Below are 14733 nucleotides of genomic sequence, written 5' to 3'. Positions count from 1 at the left end.
CAGGCAGCGGGGGTGCGTTCACGGCAGACAGGGTCAGGTGATATGTGAGCTGTGCTCAGCGGGGACGTGAGGTTGTCCGACACTGCAGACGGGGAGGCGGAGGGGGAACCGGCAGAGCCTCCCGTGGAGACTCCATCAGCTCCTGAGTTCCACTCAATGGAAGATTTTCCACTCGAGCAGTCTCGTGATGATACTCTGCACTCGGCCTTTGACCAAGTGATGAAAAATGGTGCGCCCTGAGGCAGCGCAGTCATAGTCGACTTCTCATTGATCAGGGATAGGCTGTACAAAGTGAGTCGTGACACTCAGACAGGGCAAGAGAACACCCAGTTGCTGGTGCTGAAAAGCCGCCGGGAAATTATTTTCCAGGCAGCTCACAATAACCCAATGGCTGGTCACATGGGATACGAGAAAACGCTAGACCGGATAATGACCCAATTTTATTGTCCGGGCATCCGGGGGTATGTGCGCCGCTGCAGCCCGTCCTGCCCGGAGTGTCAACTGGTAAATTAACCGGCCATTCCGAGGGCGCCTTTACGTCCTCTGCCATTAATAGAGGTGCCGTTTGAGTGAATAGCCATGGACCTCATCGGGCCATTTCACCGGAGCGCACGCGGATATCGCTTTGTGTTAGTCCCGGTGGATTACGCAACCCGATATCCGGAGGCCGTGCCATTGCGCAACATTTCTGCAAAGAGTGTCTCGCAGGCTCTGTTTCAGGTCATCTCCCGAGTCGGAATCCCGAAAGAGATTCTGACTGACCAGGGCACCTCATTCATGTCACGTACACTGAGAGAACTTTACGGGTTGCTGTGAATTAAATCTATTCGGACCAATGTTTATCACCCACAGACCGACGGTCTGGTGGAGCTTCTGAATAAGACTTTAAAGTCCATGATCCGTAAATTTCTTAATGACGATGAACGGGATAAATGGCTTGACCCAGAGCCAGCTTGGGATAAATGGCTTGACCCAGAGAACAGACATTGCCCAGTTGCAAGAGCAGTTTGCTGACGTGTTCTCTCACCTGCCAGGACGCACAAACCTCATCACGCACCAGATTGAGACTCCTCCGGGCGTGACGGTGCGGTCACGACCCTACAGGTTACCTGAACACAAGAGAAAAGTGGTTCAGAGGGAATTGGCTGCCATGCTGGAGATGGAGGTAATGGAAGAGTCCAACAGTGCCTGGTCTAGCCCCATTTTTCTTGTGGTCAAGAAGAATGGGTCTGTACGGTTCTGCGTGGACTATCGCAGGGTGAATGAAATGTCACGTTTTGATGCGTACCCAATGCCCCGGGTCGACGAGCTCCTGAACCGACTGGGCACAGAGCGTTTCTTCACGACGCTGGATTTGACCAAGGGCTACTGGCAGATTCCCCTTTCACCAGAGTCCAAGGAAAAGACGGCCTTCTCCACTCCGTTTGGTTTGTACCAATTTACCACGCTTCCCTTCGGGTTGTTCGGTGCCCCAGCCACCTTTCAACGCCTCAAGGACCGGGTGTTGCGTCCTCATGCTGCGTATACTGCCGCCTACTTGGATGATGTGATCATCTACAGCGGGTGGGTGCGGTGCTGGAGTGCCTGAGGCAGGCTGGGCTCACCACCAACCCGGGGAAGTGTGCAGTTGGACGGAGGGAGGTACGGTATCTGGGGTACCACTTGGGCGGCGGGCATGTGCACCCTCAGGTTGACAAGACCGCCGCGATCGCGGCCTGCCGGCGGCCCAAGACTAAAAAAGAGGAGGTAAAACAGGCTCTTTGTGGGGAACCACTCCTTCACACACCTAACTTCTCTCGTCCCTTTACTCTGCAGACTGATGCTTCAAACAGAGAGCTGGAGGCCGTTTTGTCCCAGCAGGTACAGGGGGTTGACCGCCCGGTCATCTCCATCAGCCGGAAGCTATCTGAGAGGGAGGCCAGGTACAGCACGGTGGAGAAGGAGTGCCTGGCCATCCGGTGGGCGGTCGACTCCCTGCGCTACTACCTCTTGGGATGCTCTTTCACCCTCTGGTCGGACCACGCCCCGCTACAGTGGCTCCACCGCATGAAGGATACCAACGCGTAGATTACCCGGTGGTATCTGGCTTTACAGCCTTTTAATTTCAAGGTGATCCATAGGCCGGGGACGCAGATGGTTGTTGCCGACTTCCTCTCCCGCTCTCAGGAGGGACAGGGGGAGTAGGTTTGGCCGGAAGGCTCCCTGGCGGTGGAGGTATGTGGCAGTGGGGCGGGTTTGCGCTCAGCTGCGGAGGGGACGGAGCGAGGAAGTGGTTCAGGGAACAGGTGCGAGGTACAAGGGCGTAGGTTTGCATAGGGACTCGTCACGACCAAAGTTTGGACAAAATATTTGCATACTCACTCGTCTGTAATAGTATAGAAACTTTGAAACAGATTTTTCACTCCTAGAATAATATTATGTTCAATCCATGTCCATGTTTTCCAATGCGCCCTCGAAACAGCGAGTGAGAAAGTGCCGGGTCAGAAACACACAAGTTACGCAAGTTGTAAATACAGAATGAGAGCTGACAGTAGTCTGACAGGGTAAGCTAACTACTCACACAGTGCAAACCTGCATTATTTTGAAATGCATTCAGGAAACTCAGAAATCCGGTGAAGATGCACTGCAGGTTAAACCAGCTGGACCAGCAGGGCTTCAGATGAGATCCTACTCATTGCATTTTGTTAAGAATTATATTGCTTTAGCAATGCAGCTGAAGGACATTTGGGGAATCTGACCTTATGTCAGTGTTGCACCCTTAAAACGAACTGTCCACAATCACGTCCTTCTTCTGTTATAACTTTTACAAGTCCCAGGTTGAGCACAAGCACAAGTTCTGGTCTCCAGCCTGCATACTGCACATCTTCCTGCTCTAATAGTGAAGAGAGAGAGCGCTCTCTTCTCCAGGGTGAGGGCAATACTGTCTTCCCTTCAGTCAGTAAGTGTACAGGTAATCAATGTTCCCAAACATTGGAATAACAACTTGTGAATTAACTTAAACACACATTCAAAGTAAATTATTAGAAATGGACAGTCGTATTAAATCAGTAAAAAATATGAAATAACATATTTCCGGGTGCTATACCAGCACTTTCGGATTGTGAATTATGTGATGTTGAATAGAAAACAAGGCTGTGCCATAATATCTGAACCTATCACCTAAATGTTCTAAATTGCTTTCAAAATAAATACATATACTACTCATAAGGTCTACATTTATTTATTAAGGCATTATTTTGAAATGCATTCAGGAAACTCCCGTGCAGATGTAGTGCAGGTTGAGGGAGCAGCAGCTGGACCCTTCAGGGCTTCAGGTCTTACATTGATTCTGTGTTGAGGTGTATTATCATGGCTGATAGTGTGCATTATCAATATGTTAAAACATGCATGTTCAGACTAGGCTACATTTTCTTTGCTCTTTAGGGAACAGTCAGTTTGAGCCACAGTGACCATCAAGGAAGTCGATGCAGCAGAGTACTGACATGGAGAGTGAACACACCAGCCTGATCCCAAATAATTAGTTGGAATGCTGCAAGCATTCCAACTATTGTTCTTCAAATCTTAAAAAAAAAATTCTTCTATTTCTTCCGTGCGTATTTTGGACCTCTTCAGCTCCTTCATATTTTGAGCTACAGAAAAAAGTTCAATTATTCAAACATTCAGCTTCTTAAGGACACGATGGTAACTCCCTTTTCATATTTCAGACTTTTCAAATTTTTGAATTATCAAGCTTTTTAATTTTTTTTTTATATTGGGACCCAATAGGGAAATCTTCAAATCATCTTCAACTTCAAACGTTTACAAGTCCTTCATACATTCAGCTAGAGACACTACTTCAAATTTAAAATCTTGACAAAACATTCAGCTAATATTCTATGTTTTTAAACTCCTCATAATTTTTTAAATATTCAAATTATTAAGCGTTTTATGAAAATAAAAATGAATGGTTTCCAATGAAAAACATCTTAAAATCAGCTTAAACTTCTTCAACTCCAAAAGCCTAAGGCTTTGCCATGCTTTCAGCTAGAGACACCATTTCAACTTTAAAATGTTGACAAAACTTTCAGCTATTACCACATATCTACGCTTATTAATATCTTTTATACTGTCATAACTGTCAGCGTTTTTAACTGAAAGTGCTGTTGTGAGATTTAAAGAAGTGAGTCCTTCTGTGTTTGAGTCATTGCCATGTCTCAATATAACAAAGGACTCCTGTCTTAACTTTAGTCCATCCCAGATTGATCATCTTTTAAATGGTGCTATTGGCTCATTAAAAGTGACTCTTGACTCGATAGCTCCTCAAAAAAAGAGGACTATTAAACAAAGGAGACTAGCTGCATGGTATAACCCTCAGACCCGCATATTGAAGTTAGCATCGTGGAAGCTTGAGCACATATGGCCATCTAACGGTCTGGAGGAGTCCCAGTTAGTTTGGTGGGATAGAATATATAAAAAGGCCCCCTGTAATGCCAGAGGAGCCTATTACTCAAAACTAATAAACAAAAATAAGAATAACTCTAGGTTTCTCTTTAGCACTGAGGCCAGGCTGGTTAAGAGTCATAGCTCTGTGGATCCATGTATTCTTACAGAGCTTAGTAATAATAATTTTATGAATTTTTTCAATGATAAGATTCTGACTATTAGAGGCAGGATTGATGTTCTCCTGGCCTCGGCTATTGCCGGTCCATCCTCAGGTGGGGTGGACTTGGAGGCGGCTGCGGGCCTCGATGTGTGTTTGGATAGATTTTTTTCACATTAGCCTCCACCAATAATCCTCAATAGTTTCTACTTCTAAATCCTCTACCTGTCTCCTGGACCCTGTTCTGACGAGGCTGCTTAAGTTTTGTCTTTAATTAGCACCACCCTATTAGATATTATTAATGGGTCTTTATTAACGGGTTATGTACCACAGTTTTTTAAAGTGGCTGTAATTAAACCTCTTCTTAAGAAGCCCACCCTCGATTTAGAGGTGTTGGCTAACTATAGACCTATTTCTAACCTTCCTTTTCTCTCTAAGATACTGGAGAAGGTAGTCGCAAATCAGTTTTGTGACTTTTTACATGCTAATGGTTTATTTGAGAAGTTTCAGTCAGGTTTTAAAAAGCACCATAGCATAGAGACGGCACTAGTGACAATTACTAATGACCTTTTAGTTGCATCAGAGAGGGGACCTATCTCTGTACTTGTCCTGTTAGACCTTAGTGCTGCATTTGACACCATTGACCATGACATTTTACTACAGAGATTAGACCAGTTGATTGGTATTGCGGTACAGCATTAAGCTGGTTTAAGTTCTGTTGATCAGTTTGTTTATGTAAATAATGAAGCCTCAATGACCACTGCCGTTCGTTATGGAACCCCATAACGAACAGCCCTGGTCATTGAAGGTTCTGTACTTGGACCAATTTTATTTACCTTATATATGCTTCCCTTAGGGAATATTATTAGAAAATATTTAATACATTTTCACTGCTATGCTGATAATACTCAATTATATCTTTTGATTAAGCCAGATGAAACCCACAAGGTCGCTAAACTCCTGCGTGTCTTAAAGACATAAAGTTCTGGATGACCTGTGACTTTCTGCTGCTGAACTCTGATAAGACTGAAATTATTTTACTCGGCCCAGAACACCTCAGAAATCAATTATCTAATGATGTAGTTTCTCTGCATGGTATTGCTTAGGCATACGCCACACCGTATGGAATCTTGGACAAGTCCTTGACCAGGACGTCTACATATAAAACACATTTCAAGAATTGCCTTTTTCACCCATGTACTATTTCAAAAATCAGGCATATTCGGTCTCAAAATGATGCAGAAACGTTAATCCATGCATATGTTACTTCGAAGACTAGATTACTGTAACTCCTTATTATCAGGCTGCTGTGGTACTGCCCAGTTGATACAAAATACTGCAGCTCATGTACTAACAAGGACTAGAAAAAGAGATCATATTACTTCTGTATTAGCTGCTCTCCACTGGCTTCCTGTAAGATTTAGAATTATATTTAAAATTCTTCTCCTCACCTATAAAGCCTTAACTGGTAATGCACCATTAGCTTATGGTGCCATACTACCCCAATAGAGAGTTACGTTTATTGAATGCAGGGTTTCTTGTTCTTAAAAAATAGGTTGGGGGCTAGAGCCTTCAGTTATCAGTCTCCTCTTCTGTGGAATAAGCTTCCACTTTCAGTCCGGGGGGCACACACGGTCACTTCATTTAAGAATAGACTTAAGACTTTCGCTTATAGTTAGACCCCGATCTTTGATCCAGGAAGCTTTCTTTCAGAGGTTGGGTCAGTTAACTCTCCTCCAGATTCGCGAGGGAATCCACCCCGTGAGTCTGTCAGAAGGCCTCCTCCACTCCCCCCACGCCCCCAATAGATATGCTGCTGTAGGCCTAGACTGCTGGGGACATCTTAGGATACGCTGAGCTCCTCCTCTCCTCTTCATCTTTCTTTTCTTTTTCTCATCTCCCTTCTCCTTTTTTCTCTTTCTTCTCTAGTTATGAATAAATTATTGTCTTTCAATGCACATTACTAACTCTACTCCTTTCCGGGAGCCTCTGTGCTTCCACGGACCGTGGCTGTCTGGACCTGCTCCCCCCACCCCTTACCCCCCCCCCCCCCCTCCCCTCCCCACCATGGATCATTGCTGTCTGGAGCTGGTCCTGCCCCCACCCACCGTGGATCATGGCTGTCTGGAAGTGGTCCTGCATGCTACGATAGACTATGGCTATCTGGATTGTGGTCCATGCCTACCACTTATTATATGAATAGTTTTTTATCATATTCATGTTATTCCTGGGAGAGGGATCCTCCTCTGTCGCTCTCCCTTAGGTTTCTTCCCCTTTCTCCCTGTGAAAGGGTTTTTACTATCTTTATTTGGGGGAGTTTTTCCTGATCCGATGTGAGGTCCTCGGACAGGGATGTTATGTGTATAGATTGTAAAGCCCTTCGAGCAAATCTTGTATTTGTGATTTTGGGCTATACAGAATAAACTGAACTGAATTGAATTGAATTGAAATGGCCAATTTGTGATTTTGGGCTATACAAAATAAACTGAATTGAATTGAAATGGTCAATTTGTGATTTTGGGCAATACAAAATAAACTGAATTGACTTAAATTGTTCCCTCATTATTTTATTACAAAATAAGCAGATAAAAAGGTCTGGAGAGGATTCAAAATGTTGTATTTGCATTTGGTAGCAGGGAACTCTCAGAACTCTCAGACCAAAGAGGCAGCAATGTAAGTGAAGGAGGCCATTAAAAGGCTGACAAACGACACAAACCTATCAGGCAGATAGCAGAAACATCAGGATCGACGAAATCAACAGTTTGGTACATTCCTAAAAATAAGCAATCTCACCAACACTAAAAGGCCCGAATAACCACAGAAGACCTGAAGTAGATGCAGCCGAATTCTTTCCTAGGTGAAAAAAAACCCCTTCATAGCATGACTACTGAGGTCCAGAATACTCTGGAGGAGGGAGGTCAAAGTTTTGACCTTAATCAAGAGATGCCTTCATAAATCTGAATACAGAAGGTTTACAACAAAATGCGAACCACTGGTAACACCGAATAACAGGAAGGCAAGACTAAACTTTGCCAGGAAATATCTGAATAAGCCTGATCAGTTTTTAGATTTAGATTTTCTTTGGAAAATGAAACCAAGTCGGCTCAGGTCTTCATGCAGCTCACCCTGTTTGAAACAATATGCAAAGTACTGTTTACCACAAACGCAGCAGCCTAAGCAGGGACTCAAGATACACAACACTAAGCTGTTGCAGAGCAAAGCTTATCTCTCTCTCTCTCTCACACTCACACACACACACACACACACACACGCACACACACACACACACACACACACACACACACACACACACACACACACACACACACACACACACACACACACACACACACATACATACACACACACACACACACACACACAATAAGCCAATACAGGCTTCAAACAACACTTTGCATAAAGTAATAAGTCAATCTCATTGTAGGCTTACCAATAGCTCGATGTCCACTAACACTTTGTCATGGTGTATACTCCGATACAGTGACAAGCAGACCTTCCCGTCTGTTTAACAGAGACCGTGTGTAGAAGCTTCTCCTCCTAAAGCCTGCCCGCAGATTAGCTTGGCTTGATGGACGGCTGTGAGAATAGTGAGGGATTAGATGGAGGGAAAAGTATGGGCCAGGACAGACAAATGAAAATCACATCAGAGTACGTTACACCAAGCGGGAGCAGCACCTTACCATATCCCCCTTAATCCTGTTAGGGGGGCTAGGAAGGCAGCAGAGCGAGTCTTTCACTGGCCTCCAACCCCCCTATGGTAATATAGGCTAGTGGAGGACCAAGTCGCTACCGTAGATAGAGGGACATGATCTTGTTGTGTTTGGTGTTTGACACGTATGTCTGTGGAGGAGAGAGGTTTTCACTCTTTGATTTATAATCAGTATCAGGACTCTCGCTGAGATGTAAATCTCATGGCACATGTGGACAAACAGGGAAACAAGATACAGCAACATAAATGTCCTCCACTATAACTGGTTTGAATGTCCTTTGGCTTGTTTGTAAAGCCGCAGTGCACACACTGTTGTTTTAACTTTAACACATATTGGATGAACAGGACATTCAACTCTGACCCAACTCTCAGTCTCCTCATCTAATCAACTGATGCATTATATTAACATCATATCAAGCCTGGCTTTCCTCTAAGTCCTTGCCAGAACTTTCCATCTACTACATTCGTAGCTATGTTGCAGGCATCAGATAGGATTATTTTTTGGGTATTCTGTAGTTTTGTCTCTGAGTTGTATCTCCTTGTGCTCAGATCAAACTTCTGCAGCCATTCTGCTGTTCTGGATTTCCAGTCTCCTGCCTCTCCGCTCACTCTCATCTGTCAAACTCAACTTCTTGTTCCTGTCAATTCAGCCACTGGATAAGCACCAAGAACACTCACCCCCATCTACCCTGTCTCTAAAACCCTTTTTCTCTTTGCAGATGCCCTCACACCATGTGTTATGCAGTAGCATTCTATTGTGACATTCATCACCTAACATCCCTTTTAACTTTGACCCTCTTCCTCATATGTCTGGTGTGAAGAAATGTTTAAATCTTGCGTTACAAGATTACACAGGTGTCCTGGACATTGTTCTCCCTGCAATTTTTTCTTTTGAAAGTATTTTACTTACACAGTTTGTTGTTTGAAACTCTTCTGAATTCAGAGAGAGCAGTGTTGTGAATGATGATTAAAACAGCCTGGAGCACTGTCTCAACCGCTCATCCCAAAATCCTGAAGACAACATTTCTGGCTGGCCCCAAAGTGTTCCACGTCTCATATGAGGCTGAATCCAATACCATGCTCCAAGAATGTTTACACCTATCAGTGGCTTATCATTATCATTGTTTTTGAGTTACAATGACTAAAACATGTCTGTGTGGAACAGGTTTAGACTCAAGCTTGCGTTTGCCCTTTCATTCTAGTCCCTTTCTACGCATAAGCTTAGATAAAAGAGGAGAAAGAATAAGTCTCTCTGGCTGGCAGTCTCTCCTTTCCCTCTAAATCCTGTCTGTTATTCATTCACAGGCTGCTCCTGACAAAGCCCAGAGGGAACGCACATCACTGAGAATTTCTTTATGAACAGACTGAGAATGTGGATAATTCCTTTGACACTCACGGGGCAGCAGCATACAAAACCCCTAGTGTTCTGGATGAAAACGTATACGCACCATGCTCCGACACGCCTTCTCTGGAGGAAAGCCACTCCCTGTCCTCTCCGTGGCATCTCGGTGCGGCAGGCATGTCTGAAGCTGCACGTCTGGGTCGGCTGATGTTGTGTCTGGGATTTAGTCAAGGTTTGTTTTGGTCGGCGGACTCTTTAACTCCTCCATTTGCATTGTGTTACATGGAACTGGGGCCCTCTCTAATCCTACGAGGAGCGAGGGGCCACTTTCCAGTCTATCGATCCTTCACTTCATCAGGTCCCCGAACAGCCATTAAAAGATGTTAATCCAGCGTGTGCCATGGTCTGGATCGATCGTGGACAAAAGCACTGTTGGACGCTGTCTGGACATTAACTCTCACAAGTGCTTTATGATCACAGAATTAAACAATTTTACAGTATAAATTATGAGACTTTGCATTTCAACTGTGTCATAGATACTTTTCTAAAAACTTGAGATTGTCTGCTAATTCCTGACAATGACTGATATATTTGACTTGAAGACATTTCTGATTACGTCAATGCTGATATGATTTCAGGTCTGAAAGATGTGTAGGTATCTCATAGAAATGTTGGACCTTTACTTTGGAAAATCTCTGAATTGATAAAATTCTTGATTTTGTGTCTGATTATAGTCAGAGATATCTTCAAATCAAATGTATCAGTAGACATTAATATTTTTTATTAAAATACAAGGAAGCAAAATCCCTCAAAATGTTTAATCTTACATTAATGAAGTACACAGTTAAGATGCAGGTGAATATATTCCATTTAATCTTATTTTCATATGTATATATTTTGTGAACAACACATTTTATATTCCAAGTGAAAGTAATCCTATCACTGGCTATGCCCTCGGCTGTGTTAGCATCTATCAGTAGTGTGCGAGGAGAAAGGCAGTCAGAGGCAGTATAAAACAGTTAAAAAGGTGGAACGAGTGGAAGTCACAGCAACCATGATGGGTCCTTGAGCATGCAGTATAACGGGGCACCCTCAAATATTATTCAGTTTGCTGCAGCAGAATGTGAGGTTAGCCATGGATAAACACAGAGATGTTGACGAAATTGATCATAAAAATGGGCCTGGACTCCTAAGAATTACGTTCCCATACAACAAAACATCCTTGTCAATAAATTTTGAGGGATTACATTACACAAATACTTTTCTAATAATGTGTCCTGTGTGAAATCCAAAGTCAACGTTGTCTTTTTCAGCTTTACTTACATTGTTCTGTTACAATTGTTAAAACAATGTGTTATACATTTTATTTTGAAACAGGAACTGTCCTGTAACTTGTCAGGTGACTTATTATTAGGAAGTGAAGAAAGAGCATGGCCCAGAACTGCCGTTTTCAGTAGTTTTCCCATCCAGATTGAGTCTGCCTGCATCTTATGCCTTTTGATAGCATCGTTAGTATTCATTGATTTGTTTAATTGTTACTTATGATTGCAGATGATTATTTTTGTTATATTTTGTTTAGTTTTGGGAAGTTTTATGCACTAATTCCATCGAGTCATTAGAGTCAATATCTACTCCGCTATGACTGCTGTTATAGTTCATATGACAGAATAAATAGTAAATAAGTAAACATGTTAAAATAAAGTGATTTTACAGGAACATGTAGGTAAATCAGCAGTAAATACATAAAAAGTAGCGTTTAAAAACAAATCAATTTATTTCATTGAAGAATCAGTATATTTATCTACATTGTGTGTATGTGTAAGCATAAAGAGAAAGCATTTTATTTGTATTCATTATGCCTTTTGTGTGTTTTAGTGTTACTCTTTCTTACGTCATTAAACCTGTGGACAACGGACAACTTCAAAGTTGTGATGTCAGGAAGGAGTTTGTTTAACTGCCAAGATGTATCACAGCACATATACTAAGGGCAGCATATCCATAACTTAAAAAATGAATAACATAATAAAAGCAGGCTACTAAGCCAACACATGATGTTTTAGTAAACCAAATAAACCAGATAGCTCTATCAGACAAAAACAGATACATCACTTTGTTAGAACAATGCAAAAAAGTTCTTTATCATTAATTACTTAGTTTTATGTCTTGTACATTGTATTTTGTAATGTGTGAAATACTCAATAAAGTTCGAGAGTTTAAGAAATACTGCCTTAAAGTAACCAAGCAATTGTGCTGTTTTGTTTACCACACTTTTAAAACTGCTTATGGTCTTATAGTCTGCCCTCTATCTTGGACTTGTACGCCTCCAGAGTCAGGAAAAATCCCTGCAGCCCATTCACACCCTGGACACAAGCTGTTTCACCTCCTACCCTCTGGTAGGTGCTACAGAGCACTGTACGCAAAAACCACCAGACACAGGAACAGCTTCTTTTCACTGGCCATCACGCTGATGAACAATTAATCTTTTCCATCTGCACTACTCGCATCTTTTCAGCTACTGTTGTCTTTAATTGTCTCTTGTCTCTGTTGTCTTTAATATCTTTTTTATATTTATCTTGTTTATTGTATATTGTGTGTAAAAGCAACCAGAGACAATAAAGTGGATTCTGATTCTAAATTGGGATAATAGCCCAATTTAGAATCCCTCCCTTTGGAGGCATCCGTGGTGCACTTAATCAGTGCACAAGTAAAGTGATGGAAGTAGTGGAAAAAAAAACATGGATATTAAAAAACACACCTATAACACTTGCTGTCAGATGGTCTGTTTCGGATTGTTCCAAGAATTGTCTGCTTCAACTTGTCTGATTTTTCCATCAGCTGCTAAAAGATTCATCCAGCACTTTGTTTGCATCCTGAGCCTTGAGAGCATATAGTGTGTAGTGTGAGTTAAATGTTATTTATATCTCATGCTGCATCAAATAGTTCTGTTCATGTCATAAATAGCCTGTTGGCAGAGCTCTGACTGAGGACGGGGCTTGCCTGCCAGGACTGTTTGAAGTAAGGAAAGGAGGCACTGAGTGTTTTATCTTGGGACACAACAATTTGATGCTCGCAGACCTTTCAAGGGGCTTTTTTTAAAACACAGATAAGAGGATTGTTAAGTGGCTGGAGAGAAGCAGTCTAAACAAGCCCTGGAACAGAAAACCTCAGACGCTTGACTGAATTTTGGAATACTTTATTTCCACTAAACCTGGTTTCTTAATTAATTTTCTTTCTCACTATAACTGTCCAGCAAGTGATATCCAGAATTTGAAAGTGGACATGCTCTTCTGTCATCATTTAAAATATGCTTCTCGATTAAAGGAAGAGCACATTTGCTTTCAGAGCATAATGTGTAAAGAATGCTCTATCAGTTGACACTATCAGCAGGTCCTCTAGTAGAGGAAGGGTAAGGTCTCTCAGTTTTAAAATGGATCCCAAATACAGGAGAGGAGGGAGTGCGCCAAGTGACTTATGTCAAGTGAACATCCTTATCTAGGAAAGATGAGGTGGCTCTCTCTTGCAATGGCTTCAGTGCTCTCAAGGCAGCCAGGCAGAGAGCAGGCTAGGGAGGCTAGCTACACGGATTTTAGAAGAAGTTTCTAGAATTGAGAATGAATACCTCAAGACCAAAGAGAAGTGTAGCTCAGATTAGGTCTTCTGCAAGGTGTTTTAGGATGTCAGCAAGTCTAACAGTGTAGGAGTTTCGGAGGAGGAAAAAGGGGATCAGTTTAGAGCAGACTGCTCCACTCCAGCTCCACTCACAGACCACCATGACAGAGTGGACCCTGCTCAAGCGACTCTTGGACGCTGTCCACCAGCATTCCACCATGATCGGGCGCCTGTGGCTCACCGTCATGGTCATTTTCCGGCTGCTTATCGTTGCTGTGGCAACTGAGGACGTGTACACCGACGAGCAGGAGATGTTTGTGTGCAATACGCTGCAGCCGGGATGCTCCACCGTCTGCTATGACACGTTTGCGCCCATCTCGCAGCCTCGCTTTTGGGTGTTCCACATCATCAGCGTGTCCACGCCATCCCTCTGTTTCATCATCTACACGTGGCATAACCTGTCCAAGCTGCCTCTCAATACCACCCAGAGGCAACGGCAGGGACCAGGAGTTATCCCAGTGCTGGGAGGCCCCGATGTCGGTCAAAGCAGTGTACGGGAGGTGTATGATCGAAGCTGCGACTCGGACAGTTGCTCGATCTGCTCTCATAAGCATCTGGGTCACAGTGTGGCGGATGTGCTGGAGGGCATCACCGCTCAGACCTTCTTGAAAGGAGACCCCAACAACATGGTGTCTTTGGGCCACGCCCAAGGTTACATTGTCAGAGATGGAAGCGCAGAGGGTCATGTGGTCTCCGGAGGGGTTTTGTCAAAATGTTACATCTTCCATGTGTGTTTACGGGCTGTTCTGGAGGTGGGCTTCGTCACGGCCCAGTGGAAGCTGTTTGGCTTCCAGGTACCTGTCCATTTCCTTTGTACCTCGACCCCCTGCAGCCAGCCGGTGGACTGCTATGTCTCCAGGCCCACGGAGAAGACCATCTTCTTGCTCTTCATGTTTTGTGTGGGGATTTTCTGTATCCTGCTCAACCTGCTGGAGCTCAACCATCTGGGCTGGAAGAAGATCAGGCAGGCTGTGAAGCTGAGGGAGAGGGCGTCCTGGGGAGGTTGTCCAGGTATAAGAGGGGGGTATGAAACCTTCCCTTCAGACAGCCCCTCTCTCACATCTTCTTTGGGCTATAGGGACGTGACCAGCACCACTTCCCTGCCCACGTTGGACCTGGTGGTGGGTCACCAGCCTGACTGGACCTGTGCTGTGAACAGTGGCAGGATGAGGAAGCCTGAGGAGGTCAGAGAGACCAGACCAGAGCAACCAAAGACACAGGACTCCCATAAAGGAGAAAGGCAGCCTCTGAAGAGTAAGAGAGCGATCAAAGAGTCTAAACAGAGATGTGCTGAGGTCTGGATATAGTCCACAACCATTGTTGCCTTTCTGATTCTTGGACCTCACTTTGGAATTTAAAGGGTCCCCGGCAAAATGCATTAGTTTACAGGATCGGGTCCAAAAACAACTTTAG

The 14733-nt window shown here is 43.7% G+C and overlaps 1 protein-coding gene and 1 pseudogene across 1 annotated transcript; both read left to right on the top strand.

Annotated features, from left to right (window-relative positions):
- Window positions 1-919: 919 nt before the first annotated feature.
- LOC137784617 (uncharacterized) lies at window positions 920-6258 on the top strand (annotated as a pseudogene).
- A 7163-nt stretch (window positions 6259-13421) lies between these two features.
- LOC137784540 (gap junction delta-2 protein-like) lies at window positions 13422-14627 on the top strand. The gene has a single exon (XM_068575306.1). The coding sequence runs from the start codon at window positions 13422-13424 to the stop codon at window positions 14625-14627; it is 1206 nt and encodes a 401-aa protein (XP_068431407.1).
- The last annotated feature ends 106 nt before the right edge of the window (window positions 14628-14733 follow it).

This window comes from Clinocottus analis, unplaced genomic scaffold (genome assembly GCF_023055335.1).
Source record: "Clinocottus analis isolate CAN_PGR_092001 unplaced genomic scaffold, fCliAna1.0.p SCAF_1, whole genome shotgun sequence".
In the NCBI taxonomy this organism is placed as follows: Eukaryota; Metazoa; Chordata; class Actinopteri; order Perciformes; family Cottidae; genus Clinocottus; species Clinocottus analis.
The sequence above is the reverse complement of the archived record's forward strand: the minus strand, read 5'-3'. Positions and strand labels throughout refer to the sequence as shown.

Coding starts and splice junctions, on each gene's coding strand:
- LOC137784540 (XM_068575306.1), top strand. CDS start 13,422: ATGACAGAGTGGACCCTGCTCAAGCGACTCTTGGACGCTGTCCACCAG.